Source organism: Myxocyprinus asiaticus, chromosome 27, assembly GCF_019703515.2.
Source record: "Myxocyprinus asiaticus isolate MX2 ecotype Aquarium Trade chromosome 27, UBuf_Myxa_2, whole genome shotgun sequence".
Lineage (NCBI taxonomy): Eukaryota > Metazoa > Chordata > Actinopteri > Cypriniformes > Catostomidae > Myxocyprinus > Myxocyprinus asiaticus.
In genome coordinates, this window is record NC_059370.1 from 45523455 (window position 1) to 45537918 (window position 14464).

General features: G+C 39.9%; 3 protein-coding genes across 3 annotated transcripts in view; 1 reads left to right on the forward strand and 2 right to left on the reverse strand.

The window, feature by feature from the left end:
• Window positions 1-2094, reverse strand: part of LOC127418099 (hyaluronan mediated motility receptor) — a 3102-nt gene extending 1008 nt beyond the window's left edge. The window contains exons 1-4 of the mRNA XM_051658486.1: window positions 1947-2094; window positions 1579-1736; window positions 663-931; window positions 307-507 (exon numbers count right to left, since the gene is read on the reverse strand). Of these exons, the coding sequence (XP_051514446.1) occupies window positions 307-507; window positions 663-931; window positions 1579-1736; window positions 1947-2037 (719 nt within the window). The 5' untranslated portion in view covers window positions 2038-2094. The remainder of the gene's footprint in view (window positions 1-306; window positions 508-662; window positions 932-1578; window positions 1737-1946) is intronic.
• A 2974-nt stretch (window positions 2095-5068) lies between these two features.
• leprotl1 (leptin receptor overlapping transcript like 1) lies at window positions 5069-11140 on the reverse strand. The gene is made up of 4 exons (XM_051658519.1): window positions 11025-11140; window positions 7596-7671; window positions 7334-7520; window positions 5069-6280 (listed from the first exon to the last, which is right to left on the reverse strand). Exons 1-4 carry the CDS (start codon window positions 11038-11040, stop codon window positions 6164-6166), a joined length of 396 nt encoding a protein of 131 aa, XP_051514479.1. The 5' UTR covers window positions 11041-11140; the 3' UTR covers window positions 5069-6163.
• A 1460-nt stretch (window positions 11141-12600) lies between these two features.
• LOC127418097 (F-box/LRR-repeat protein 12-like) lies at window positions 12601-14414 on the forward strand. The gene is made up of 3 exons (XM_051658482.1): window positions 12601-12723; window positions 13206-13281; window positions 13399-14414. Exons 1-3 carry the CDS (start codon window positions 12623-12625, stop codon window positions 14275-14277), a joined length of 1056 nt encoding a protein of 351 aa, XP_051514442.1. The 5' UTR covers window positions 12601-12622; the 3' UTR covers window positions 14278-14414.
• Window positions 14415-14464: the final 50 nt, after the last annotated feature.

Here is a 14464-nt window from a genome sequence, read left to right on the forward strand (position 1 = left end):
ACATTTTACCCCCCAATTACCACAATATGAAAAGTATTAGTATTATTAGTATTATAAGTATTATTAGTGTAAACTATTTATACATCAAAGTAGTACTCTCTTCGTATCGCCTTTCACTGATTATAATTTTTTTTAAAATCACAGTACAATCTTGGTCCTAAATGTTGGCTAAATTTTCTTTTTGCAGAATATAATTTTACATTATTTTTAGTTTTTTTGGAAATGGTGTCTGCAACCCTGCCAGCATGTCTGTCGTTTTCATTTGTTTATAAACTATATGTGAAATGTGTTTAACAAATTTATCACCTCTTAACGCAACACATCCACCTGCGCTGCTGCTCGCACAGCCACTCAAACTGTTCGGCCGTCTCGCGCAGTTTGCCAAGACTCTCCGTGTTGTCTCGCTGCAGTTCCTCCACTGTCCTCTGGTGGGCGCTACGCTGATCGCACAGATCCGTCCGCAGTGCATCATGAGACATCTGCAGCTCCGCCAGCTCAAGTGATTTACTGACCAATCAGAAACACGAGAGCATGTGTCTGTTATCAAGTTAACTTTTTAAACTGCGAGATGAGCTCACTAGACAGGAAGAGTGTGGTTACGGTCTATAGATACTGTCCAACCTGTTTGATTTTCTTGATCTCCATCTTAAAACTTCCCTCACCTGTTTAGCTGCATCTCCAGGTCTTCTATTAGCTGTGTCTTTGATAGGGCCTCCTCATGCAGCTGCGTCTCCAGGACCTCTACTTGCTTGGCTCTGAGCTGGGCCTCCTGGTGCAGCTCGTCCAGCAGGCCCATGAGTTGCGTCTCAGAGCCCTGCAGCTGCTGTAATTCAGAGCTCACCTGCTGCAGCTGTAGACAAAGCAGAGACACGTCTTCCGACCTGTCCTCCGTCAGAGAGACCATGCGCTGCTGCAGCACGTCTGACTGCTCCTAACACACACACACACACACACACACACAATAGTTGTACTGCATACTGCACAGGATATACTGTATACTGCATACTATTTTCATAAATAGTTCATTCAAACGAATCAGTTCAAAAGAATAAATCATTTCATTAGCAATCATTTCATGGTGAAATAACAAGGAATGGCATGTTTATCTGAAATGTAGTAAGTAAACGAAAACGTTTCCCAAAGTGAAAATACTGTACTTAAAAAATGTACTTAAGTACAGTAACGGTGTAAAAATACTGTTGCTACATTGTCACAAGACCTCATTACGTTTACACTATTACGTGTTATTGCATGCATACTGAAATGTATATACAATGCACAGTTTACATGTTGCATACAGCAAAAATAGTATGAGTATGTTAGCATGCTATTTGGAACATGGCCATTACCACATGCTCTTTTGTGTGTCATTCAGAAAACTATGGAAACAGTAAATCTTATGCTTTTTTCACATTAAATTAATCTGATGATTAACCATGTTTAAACTAACCAACTTGACAGAATAGAAAGAGTCAGTGTGTGTGTGTGTGTGTGTGTGTGTGTGTGTGTGTGTGTGTAAGTAGAGTTCAAATGTTTTCAGACACTCATCAGATCAGTTAATTTGGGCTTCTTCAGTACCTGCTGCTGTTGAAATCTCTTCATCAGTTCTTTATATTTAATGTTCAGCTCTACATACAGTTGCTCTTTATGACACAAGCGCACTGACACACTCTCCATCTCTGCCTGTAGAGCCTGAAGCCGCTCTCTCGACACCAGCAGCTCGTGCTGAAACACTGCTGCAAAGTTAAATAACAAGTAATATGAACAAATTAAATACAAGTTTCACAAAGTGCAAAAAGGAACACATATAAAGAGCATCAGGTACGGTGTGTTTTCGGCACCTTTAGGCTGCTGTTGATAGTCAAATCAAACTGCAACAATCTTATAACAGACATTTGGTTCATGCATAATAATACCATCTTGTAACTTGTCATTTGCACTCTTACCTTTCTCCTGAGTGAGTCGGATACATTTGGCCGTGAGATACTGAATCTGACCGTAATCTTCATCTCTGTGAACTCTGAAGAATCTCCTCATAACCAGCGTCCTGATCTCCTGTGAGTCCTTCACTGACACACTGACAACATCATGATGGAGCTGTTTCACTGCAGGGTGTAAACACACACGCACGCACGCACGCACACACACACACACACACACACACACACATATATCTCTCTCACACACACACACACACATATATCTCTCTCACACACACACACACACACACATATCTCACACACACACATCTCTCTCACACACACACACACAGACACACATATATCTCTCTCACACACACACACACACGCACACACATATCTCACACACACACACACACACATATCTCACACACACACATCTCTCTCACACACACACACACAGACACACATATATCTCTCTCACACACACACACACACGCACACACATATCTCACACACACACACGCACACATGCACACACACACATATCTCACACACACATACATATCTCACACACACACACATATCTCACACACACACGCACACATGCACACAAACACATATCTCACACACACACACATATCTCACACACAAACACACACACACACACACACACATATCTTACACACACACGCACACATGCACACACACATATCTCACACACACACACATATCTCACACACACACACACATATCTCACACACACTCATCTCACACACACACTCACATATCTCACACACACACTCATCTCACACACACACACACATACATTCATCTCACACAAACACATATCTCACACACACTCACACACACACTCACACTCACATATCTCACACACACTCATCTCACACACACACACACATACATTCATCTCACACAAACACATATCTCACACACACACTCACACACACATATATCTCTCACACACACTCACACACACATATATCTCTCTCTCTCACACACACACACATATCTCACACACACACACACACACACACATATCTCACACCCACACACATGCACACACACACATTTCTCACACACACACACACACACTCACATATCTCACACACACACTCATCTCACACACACACACACACACACACACACACACACATACACACATTCATCTCACACAAACACATATCTCACACACACTCACACACACACTCATCTCACACGTGCTTGCAAACTAAGAGTGAATTTCACAAAGAACATGTCCAGGTAATATTAATAATTCTCATTACTGAAATGTAATTTATTAAGTATTTATATATTATTTTAGCATCTGCTGTATGGCCTTTAACTTATGATGATTTAAATGAAAAAAATAAAAATAAAATCTACAGTCAGTGTGGGGTAAGTTACTAAAAAATGTATTACAAATTTACACTCTAAAATTGTAATCAGATTACCGACTTTACTGATCTTTTCATCAAAAACTATATCGCATTACTAATCAGATTATTTTCAGCGCTCATGAGTTAATGTCTATATTTCCTCCTTGTTCATTGACTTCTGAAAGGACTTCAGCTCTAACAAAATGCAAACAGATGTACATTAATCATTTAATTCATGTTTTAAATGTGTTCTACATTTATAATATTATTTTAGAAATATGTGTAACCCAAGTTAAAGTAACGTCACTGAAAGTCAGTAAGTGTAATCTGATAACAAGACTTTAAAACTGAATGCGCTGTACTGTTGTTTTTACTAAAACAGCTTTTTGTTTACAGTAAATTGCTTTGTAATTAGATTACACTCAATGCTAACCACAGCATCTTTTTCTGGAAATACAGAAGAGTACATCCAGTATTATTGAGAATCTACAGACAAAAATTACAGACACTTCAGGGACAGTCTGGAGAGAAATGTGCTTTACTGTAAAGAAAATGGCATAAAAATGGTCCTGAAATTGCCTTTATGCTAAATGTGATTATTTTTGTCATCTTCAGGTGTAATGTGGCGTCTCACCCAAGAGTTACTGAAGTTGTCAATCATGTCAAATCTGTATGTAAATTACTGTTTTAGGCGGTAACGCAGGCGTGTTGAAGCAAGCACTGACTGTCCCTCATCATACCACACATACTGAGAGAAAACACCAGCCCGAGGCCTTCAGATGTGTCATTGTTACAGTGCTTTATTTCATATAGATTGTGTCTCTTATGTGTGCTGAAGGTTGCAAGGCACAGTTAAAGGAAAATTCCGGGTTTAATACAAGTTGTTCAATCGAACATTTGTGGCATAATGTTGATTACCACAAAAATTAATTTTGATTCGTCCCTCCTTTTCTTTAAATAAGCAAAAATATGTGCTGAGTGACTCCAGCCAGGTCTCCTAGGCAACCAAATTGGCCCGGTTGCTAGGGAGGGTAGAGTCACATGGGGTAACCTCCTCGTGGTCGCTATAATGTGGTTCTCGCTCTCGGTGGGGCGCGTGGTGAGTTGTGCGTGGATGCCGCGGAGAATAGCGTGAAGCCTCCACACGCGCTGTCTCCGTGGTAACGCGCTCAACAAGTCACGTGATAAGATGCTCGGATTGACGGACTCAGACGCGGAGGCAACTGAGATTCGTCTTCCGCCACCCGGGTTGAGGCGAGTCACAACGCCACCACGAGGATTTAGAGCGCATTGGGAATTGGGCATTCCAAATTAGGGGGAAAATTACCCGATTAAAGCGATTCTGAAACAACTTTACAGCTGAAATAATACACGAGTTTTAACAGAAGAATTAATGTAAGTGCTTTTATAAAATTATAAGCGTCACATTTCTGCCTTTAAACCCTCCAAAAACTCAAGTAGGTATAGCTGCAGGCCGGAAACCTCCAAATGGGGGCGTAATCTCCCAAAAGAGGGCGTGGTTACTCCAAAAGGTGGTTGCGCCAACTCCAAAAGGGGGCGTCACTTCCACTCATGGTTTAGGTAAGGGGCTCACTATATCTTCAATGGCGGTTTGGAGCGACTGTCCCTTTTTGGAGCAACGCCTGCAGCTATACCCTTCTCCGAAAAGTGGCCCCATTCACTTCCATTGTAAGTGCCTCACAGCTTTTATAATGATTTCAAAGAAAACAGACAAAATTCCAGCAGATTAGATTTTTTTTTTTTCCAAAATGGCATTTATTAAAAAAAGAAAATAGAACAAGAGAGAAAAGTCACAATGTTACATCAGTTTCTGCACAGACAGAGACGGATAGAAAATAACGAAACATATCTTCAAAACCTAAAAGTCGACATGAAACCATTCAAAACACATTTCCTAGTGAAACTAAATATTCAATGAGGCTGGACTTTCTCCTGTAAATGGTGTGAAGTGTCTCTATATGACAGCTGGTTGAAAAATAAAAGGATTTGATGACGGTGGCTGAAAAGAGGTTTAGTTTTCTTGCTAACGTGCACTGATGCATCGATCACAATAAGACCAGAAACGTGTTAAGAAAGTAAAAAATCCATTTTGATTTCATGTTGACTTTTTAAACAACACTCACTCAGATCTGTACATGCTCACAAGAGTCTAGAACCGAGTCAAGCTGGATCTAGATTCGTTTATCTTTGAGTTTACGCTGAGTTCTTTAAATGATGATGAATATGAGCTAGTCTGCATACATTTAAAACAATCATTTGTATTTAATTTGCATGTTCATATTAGCTGATAAATGGTTCCCGTGGGGTTCTCCTTCGGTGGTGAAAGGAGATATCTGGGTTTCTCAAGATGCCAAACGTGCTCGCCAAGCAATTTTTAAAAACAACATGAACTTAATTTCTAAATGTTACATTTAATATGGAATTAGTGAGAAGCTACAACAGAAAACAAGAATATATCACTAGAACAAATCAAATAAATACATTGTGAACACACTTCAGATCTGCACTGCAAAAAAATCTTCTCTTAATCAGTTTTAAGCAGTAAATTTGTTCAATTGCCTCAAGCAACAAATAAAATGCTCAGTCGCCAGTGTTTTCGCTTGACCACCTGGACCATAATGCGTGAAATGGGAAAGGACACAAAACAAATGTCTATGATGTCAGAATCTAAAATGAACACAATTATTGCACTGATTTCCTGCATCTAACAATGGGCGGCAATTATAAATAAAAACATAATAATGTCAGAGTAACAGAAACTGCAGTAACAGTATTACAGTGACGCTGCGCCCAGCAAAAACGGTCCGGACGCGGCATCAGGCTTCACCACTGCTGCCAACTGAAGTCATCGTTTGACCCAAAGACCAGGAAGAAGCCCAGGATGGTGGCAAAGATCACGATGTTTCCCGCCAGAACGAGCGCACAGGCTCCCCACGCGATCTGAAAACATTCACACTCATTATTCAGTCGCACAGACACCAGAACAACGGTGCTCACTGTTAGAGGGATAATTCACACAAAAATGAACATTCTGACATCATTTACTCACACTTGTGATGTTCCAAACCTGTATGACTTTCTCTCTCCAGTGGAACACAAAAGAAGGAATATTAAAGAAATTTCACGCAGCTCTCGTCTATAAAACAGGGTTCCCACTCGTTTCGACCAATTACTTTTCTATGACGTTTCCAGGCATTTGCGACTTTCCGGATAACTTTGATTCAGATCAATGTAAGCTAATAATTCATTCAGAATGATTTGTGAGACATTTTTGATCCATCATGGACCTAAAAGAACAATTTGCTTACAAATCAGACATCACCGGGGGTCTGGGTATCTCAGCGAGTATTGACGCTGGCTACCACTCCTGGAGTTCGCTAGTTCGCTAGTTCAAATCCAGGGTGTGCTGAGAGACTCCAGTCAGGTCTCCTAAGCAACCAAATTGGCCTGGTTGCTAGGGAGGGTAGAGTCACATGGGGTAACCTCCTCGTGGTCACAATTAGTGGTTCTCGCTCTCAGTGGGGCGTGTGGTAAGTTGTGCGTGGATCGTGGAGAGTAGCATGAGCCTCCACATGCTGTGAGTCTCCGCGGTGCCATGCACAATGAGTCACGTGATAAGATGTGTGGATTGACGGTCTCAGAAGCGGAGGCAACTGGGACTTGTCCTCCGCCACCCGGATTGAGGTGAGTAACCGCGCCACCACGAGGACTTATTGTTTTTAGTGAATAATTACTTAAATTTGGGTCTGTTCCTCATACAAAGCTATCATGTGCCTTCTGAATACTTGGAATAGAGCTCACAAATCACATGGACTACTCTTATGACACTTTTATGGTGTTTTCAGCCCTTTTTGCAGCTTTACAGACGAGTCGTATGAAAAAGAGCTGCATGGACATTCTTTAAAAACAACAGCATATGGGTTTGGAACAACATAGGAGTGAGTAAATAATGACAGAATTTCATTTTTGTGTTCAGGAGGGCTTGTTATTTACCACACTAGCGCGGGCGAATATGATGGGCAGCCCAAACGCAGACACAACGATTCCCGTGGTGAGGAATATGGCGAGCTCTTTACAGGCATTACTAGCAGAATCCGTGTCGTCCACCACGCGTCGAGAGATGCAGTACGGGATGGGCGACAGGATGTAGAAGAAGAGGAGGAAGAGCGGCCAGTACTCACTGTACACAAACACATGAGCACATGAACACAAACACAGAGAATGACTGCATGAATGATGAGGGTGAGACACTCACTTATAGACGGGCAGAGCGCAGCCGAGCATCAGGAACATCAGCCCGATCGCTCCTCCAAACGACAGACTGATGAGAGCTGAAAACACAACAGATCACATTCATTATCACACACATAAACAACAGGATTGAATATTCACCGTATATCTGCCATCTGGCCATTTAAAATTAAGCAATATTGTGATGATTTTAATGTGCTTTTTATTTGGCCTTTTACTTTCTAAAAGAGTGTATCATGACGATTTAATAGTGTGTCTCAAAAATGAGGCCTGGGTATCTCAGCGAGTATTGGCGCTGACTATCACACCTGGAGTCACGAGTTCGAATCCAGGGTGTGCTGAGTGACTCCAGTCAGGTCTCCTAAGCAACCAAATTGGCCCGGTTGCTAGGGAGGGTAGAGTCACATGGGGTAACCTCCTCGTGGTCGTGATTAGTGGTTCTCGCTCTCAATGGGGCGTGTGGTGAGTTGTGTGTGGATCGTGGAGAGTAGCATGAGCCTCCACATGCTGTGAGTCTCCGCGGTGTCATGCACAACGAGTCATGTGATAAGATGCGTGGATTGACGATCTCAGAAGCGGAGGCAACTGAGATTCATCATCCACCACCCGGATTGAGGCGAGGCACTACGCCACCACGAGGACTTAGTGAGCATTAGGAATTGAGCATTCCAAATTTAAAAAAATAAATAAATAAATAAATTAGATATACATATTTTCCATATAGAAAATGAAGCCTATATATAGAGCCACTAAGATTTTTTTTTTACATCGTAACATTGCATTTTACACCCTAATCCTCATTACTGCAACACCAAACAAAGATGGTCATAATGATATTCTCATTACCACAATGTGAAAAAATTACATGTTATTTAAATTGTAAAGTATTTATACACCATAGTACTCCTCTCTTGGTAGTGCATTTAATTTTCACAGATTTCAATTGGAAAAATAAAAATCATTGCACAACAGCATCTTTTTTTACTGAAGTACGGTAAGAATGACTGTAACGGTTATGAGAATTCATTATTGAAAACAATAGGAACAGTAAAATTAAACGTCCAGATGTGTTGCGGTAATGAGAATGTGCTTAGTGGTGGACCGATATGGGTTATTTTAATGGCCGATATCCAGAGAGCGGGGTGGCCAATAGGCTGATACAATGCCGATATTTCACACAATTTAATATAGTAAATAACAAACATAAAATTGCTAAATATATATATATATATAAACTCTTATTTAGCACTATATTTACTCAATTTCACACAAAACTAAAAAATAATATTGTATTTTAAATGGTAGATAGCAGTTTCTTCAGATTTCTGTTTAGTCTGAATTTTTGTAATTTATTTGCGCATGGAGAAATTGTTAATATATTAGGAAGAAAGAAATAACAGTACACACAGTAGTCCAGCAACCATGGATGGCATGTCCACGTTAGCAATCGCATTTACTCCAAAAAAAACAAAAAAAAAAACGAATCAAACTAATTGTACATACAGTGCATAGTGAATAATACATTTACTTATAGCTCACGTGATGCGCTTTTACTCTGGGCTGCATCCGACAATGTAAGCATCTGACTTGCTGCCTAATCAGTTAACAAACAGCTGTTTTGAATGAATGGAACTTTTAAGGGAACTGATCTCCGAACAGTTTGAAAAGCACCTTATTTTCATCCTGCTGCCGTATACATCCTCCGGAGGCAGCATTTTCCTGGTTTCGGACGCAGCCTTGAAATTTCACTCACGTGCTCGTACAGATCCAGTGAGCAGCAATCTCCTGACAGTTTAAACGGCCTGGATCACCAGCTTGGATTGTCATGGAGTGACTGTCATGATTTGTGAATCAGAGGAACTTTTGATCCTGATCCTGAAGTTTTCGATTCTGACTGATAGAATACGTGCTTCAGAGGAAGGTATTAGATGAGCGCTCGACGGAAAGAAAATGCTGGACTTTCGTGAGGTTCGTGAATTATATCTTTTTAAACAATATATCTGCATATTTGCAAATGATATATAATAGAAGTTTTATTTATATTTGCCTTTTTATCATTAGAAAAGAAAGTTAAACGTGACAGGGAACTGTTGAGGAGAGAATGATAGAATATGTGCTTTAGAGGAAGATAAATGAGCGCTGCACAGGATGCTGGATCTGCTCAAGTTTTGTGAGGTTGGTTTATTACATCTGTTTACGTGACTGGTCGTTTACATGTCTCAGTCACTTCACATGCAAGCAGGCGATTATCGGCACCCTCAAGAAACAAATTGGCCAAACGGGATAATTTATCGGCCGATACCGATAATTTAAAAAGTCAGAATATTGGCGATATATATCGGTCGACCACTACTTAAGTGTCCTGAAAATTATGTCAAAATGCAAAAAAAAAAAAAAAAAAAAAAAATATATATATATATATATATATATATATATATATATATATATCTTAATTGTCCTAAATGTAGATTTCATTTTCTATACGCAAAGTGTAATTTCATATTTTTTTGTATTGATCTGGGGTTAAAAATGGCCAGGAACTTTTCTTGAAAAAAAAAAACTTGTTTCAGAGTAAATACGTCAATTTCTGGTTAATGAACATCATAAAAAGGCTGAAACTAAATATATGTTTTATTAGCTATATCGTCCAGTCCTAATACATATCATCAGAAATAAATTCATGAATTTGCTCATATAAGAATGATCATAAATATGTGTTGAGATTCACAACAGATGAACACAAACTCATGTGACAGTCACATGATCAGCTCACAACTGCACATTATTTCTCATATTCATTATTTATGCTCATATTTAGTGTCCATTGCACACATAAAGTTTATTAACAAAGATCAGTATATCTTATGAACTTCTAGTTACATATATTTTACATATAAAAAGGACTTACCTATGCCAAACGTTAGGTATATACACACACATATATACAGATATAGCAATAACAATGAATAATCAGTATATAAGGTTTTATATCAGTATATTTGGCGTGTTTGTGTATTTCAGTGTAAATCTATAGTCCATTCAGAGATATATAGATATATGTACAGAATAATAGAGGTAAACGTGTAACTCTTTTGTGTGTTTCTATGGAGGTTGTTTATAGTTACGATGATATGTCTGAACTGTTAGACACACACACACACACACACACACACACACACACACACACACACACACATATATATATATATATATATATATATATATATATATATAAACTCACATATAAATATATGTACACATATATATATATATATATATATATATATATATATATATATATATATATATTTGTATATAATGTTTGTATAGCTTATGTATATGTAGCCTATTGTGTGTTTGTGTAGCGGATGTTGTTATAAATCTGCGGTCACTAATAAACATCAAACACCTCATTACAACAAGAGCTGCTCACCTTTGATTCCTGCCATGACGCAGATTCATAAACACATTCATTAACAGATTTATTAATTACGAGATGAAACTCTTTGCGCTGCATCCACACTGCGCACGCGCCGAACACTGTCACTTCCGGTGGCCGCAAACAAAACCAAACATGTAAATAAATAATCAATAATAAATATACCGCCATATGACATGAACAAACATGTTAAACAAAAACAAATACTTTTTATAGGCAATGCATTCCTCTAATTTAATGCGCGTTTAAATTAAATTAATTTGTATGTTGAATTGTTTTTCCTCATTTTGTCATATTTGCAAATGGAAACATTTTCTGAACCCGATTTAATTGAAACATTAATACAAAACAATGTTAAAACTGACGTTTGGTTTCGTTCTTGGTCCACTGTTGTGACGTCACATTTTTAGTGACGATTTCGTTTGTTCAGATTTAAAGGGACAGTTCACCCAAAAAATTAACATTCTCTCATCATTTACTCACCCTCATGCCATCCCAGATGTGTATGACTTTCTCTCTCCTGCTGAACACAATATTTCAGCTCTGTAGGTCCATACAATGCAAGTGAATGGTGACCAGAAATTTGAAGCTCCGAAAAGCACATAAAGGCAGCATAAAAGTAATCCATACGACTCCAGTGGTTTAATCCATGTCTTCTGAAGTTATATGATAGGTATGGGTGGGAAACATTCATTTTTAAGTCATTTTTACTACACTGTATATCTCCACATTTGACCAGCCCCGACCAGTAGGGGAGCGATATGCACGAAGAAAGTGAATTGCCAAAAAACAAAAGAAGAGGAATGTGAAAGTGAAAGTGTAGATTTATAGTAAAAAAAAATGACTTAAATATTGATCTGTTTCTCACCCACACCCATGGGCATAGAATACAATATATACTTTCAAAGTTCGTCCCCAGCACCTTTTTCACAGGGCAAATGTGTTTACGCTGTGTCTTTCATACAGCAAATGTCTAAATGTGTAAATGCACATTTTAAAATCATGCAATTTATTCAATAGAAAATTTTAGTCGATTGAGAGCCTTAAAAATATATCTTATATATTTATGTTCATCTTGCGCTAATCGTTCTGTCCCCCTCACTTTTGAAATGATTGATACACCCCTGCCCACACCTATCATACCACTTCAGAAGACATGGATTAAACCACTGGAGTCATATGGATTACTTTTATTCTGCCTTTATGTGCTTTTTGGAGCTTCAGAGTTCTGGTCACCATTCACTTGCATTGTATGGACCTACAGAGCTGAAATATTCTTCTAAAAATCTTTATTTGTGTTCTGCAGAAGAAAGAAAGTCATAGACATCTGGGATGACATGAGGGTGAGTAAATGATGAGAGAATTTTACATTTTGGGTGAACTGTTCCTTTAAAAACAGAAAATATTACATTAAAACATTATTAAAATCCTACATACACACTCTTATAGATACAATAATCGAATGCTTGCAATGTGTGTAAATATTTATCGCGTTTGAGCCTGTATGCAAAACCGGAACACGGTTGTTTCGGTGTCTCCGGTAACTGTGTCCGTGTGTGTTCGCAGTTCGCTTTCTACGGTTCCGGGCTGACATGGCTACGGTCACATGCGGGACTCTGGAATATTTTCCTGAAAACATTTTAATTGATATTTTATCTTATTTGAATGTGCGAGAGCTCGTGCGCATGTCCAGGTAAAAAAAATACTTCCATTTATTCTGTCGCGTTACTAAAATAAAGGTTTTAGTGATAAAATATTGAAAAATGTGTTTACATCAGATATATTGTTTGATAAATTCAATGGAGCGAATTGCGATCATGTAAAGACATCATTTACAGCAGCTTTTTTTTTGTTAAGTTGTTATAGATTGTACAGTTTTAATCACATAAACGGTGATCAGACAACCGGAAGTACCGAAACACTCATAAACAAAACAAAAGCTTTTCGGATTCAAGCACTTTTCGTCATTGCACAGATACAAAATAAATACGTTTCTGAAAAGATGCATGCTATTTAAACTGCCACTGTGTGTGAATAAACATGTGCATGATAAACATAAGTGTGTGTGTTTGTTTGTGTTTGTTTGTAAATAAGTATGTCTGTGAATTAGGCCATATGGATATGTTTGTTTGTCTATATAACTGTATTTATATGCATGTTCTTGTGTGTTTATAGGGTGTGCAGGCACTGGAGGCAGCTGGTGAAGGATCAGAGATTGTGGCGTGCCGTTGATTTGTCCACATGGAAAAGGGTGAGACTTCATTTGCATAAATCAATTTTATTTATTTTTTCTGAAATGTACAGACTATTGGTTTGTCTGGTCTTATATATGTCGTAGTTGTTTTTCACCCATTCACGTGTGCTTCAGGTGACGTCTCGAGTGCTGTGGACTTTACTACGGCAGTATCTTGGTCGTGGACTGCGATATCTGCGTTTGCGCGGTCTGCTGCTGTCTGCGCGCGGCGGCGCCTTCCTCACCGAGTCCTGGCTGCAGGCGCTGACCTCAAGGTGCCCTCGTCTGCGCAGAATCTGCCTGCTGCACGTAGACCTGCGCGGTTTGCGCGGCTGCTCTCTGCTGCCCCCTTCCCTACAGGTGCTGGAACTGCACTTTTGCGAAGTCCCGCCTGGATTCTTTGCATCTGACACAGCATCGTCTGAAACCCAGGGCTCCATAGAAACGCTCGTCCTCAGTAACGTGCCGTCGTTCTCCGATCAGCATCTGCAGAGTCTCGGCTCGTGGCCGCACTTGAGTCGCCTGGTGCTGCGTGATCTGATCCGTGTGACGGTGGCCGGTCTCAAGGGCTGCGTCCCGCCTGGCGCGCAGGCGCTCACCCACCTCAGACACCTAGAGTTGGAGACATGCACCCGGGCGCAGATGGTGGCACTGGCGCTGGGTGAGGGCTGGCCCGGGCTGCAGGGACTCAGTTTGGGCGGTAAGGAGGTCAGTCCGGGTCTGCTCTGTCTCAGCCGCCTGCCGGACCTGCGCTCGCTGTGTCTGCGCAGCTGCAGACTGACGCAGGTGATGGTGCTCAGGAGCTGCAGATGTCTGACGCAGCTGCGCATGCTGCAGTTCAGTGAGGTGGAGTTTATAGAGGAGGAGGCGAGACAGGAAGCAGACGGAGAGACAGACGGACAGGAGAGGAGTGAACACGATCCCGCGCCGAATCTCAGACGTGCGTTATGCGCACTGCTCCCCACATGCGCAGTGTGTTTCACGAACTGCACGCTCACTGTAAATAAAGACTGATATTTTATACTGTTTCTTAAAAAATACAGACACACATTATCATCATAAATCTGAAGAACTGTCTTTACATCTGTGTCATTGAGCTGTTTATACATGCAGAGATTATTTTACTGTAAAATAAAATTATTGCATCTTAATATTGTGTGCGCTGTTTTGTGATAACTGTAGGTGTGTCGTTTTATTTTTG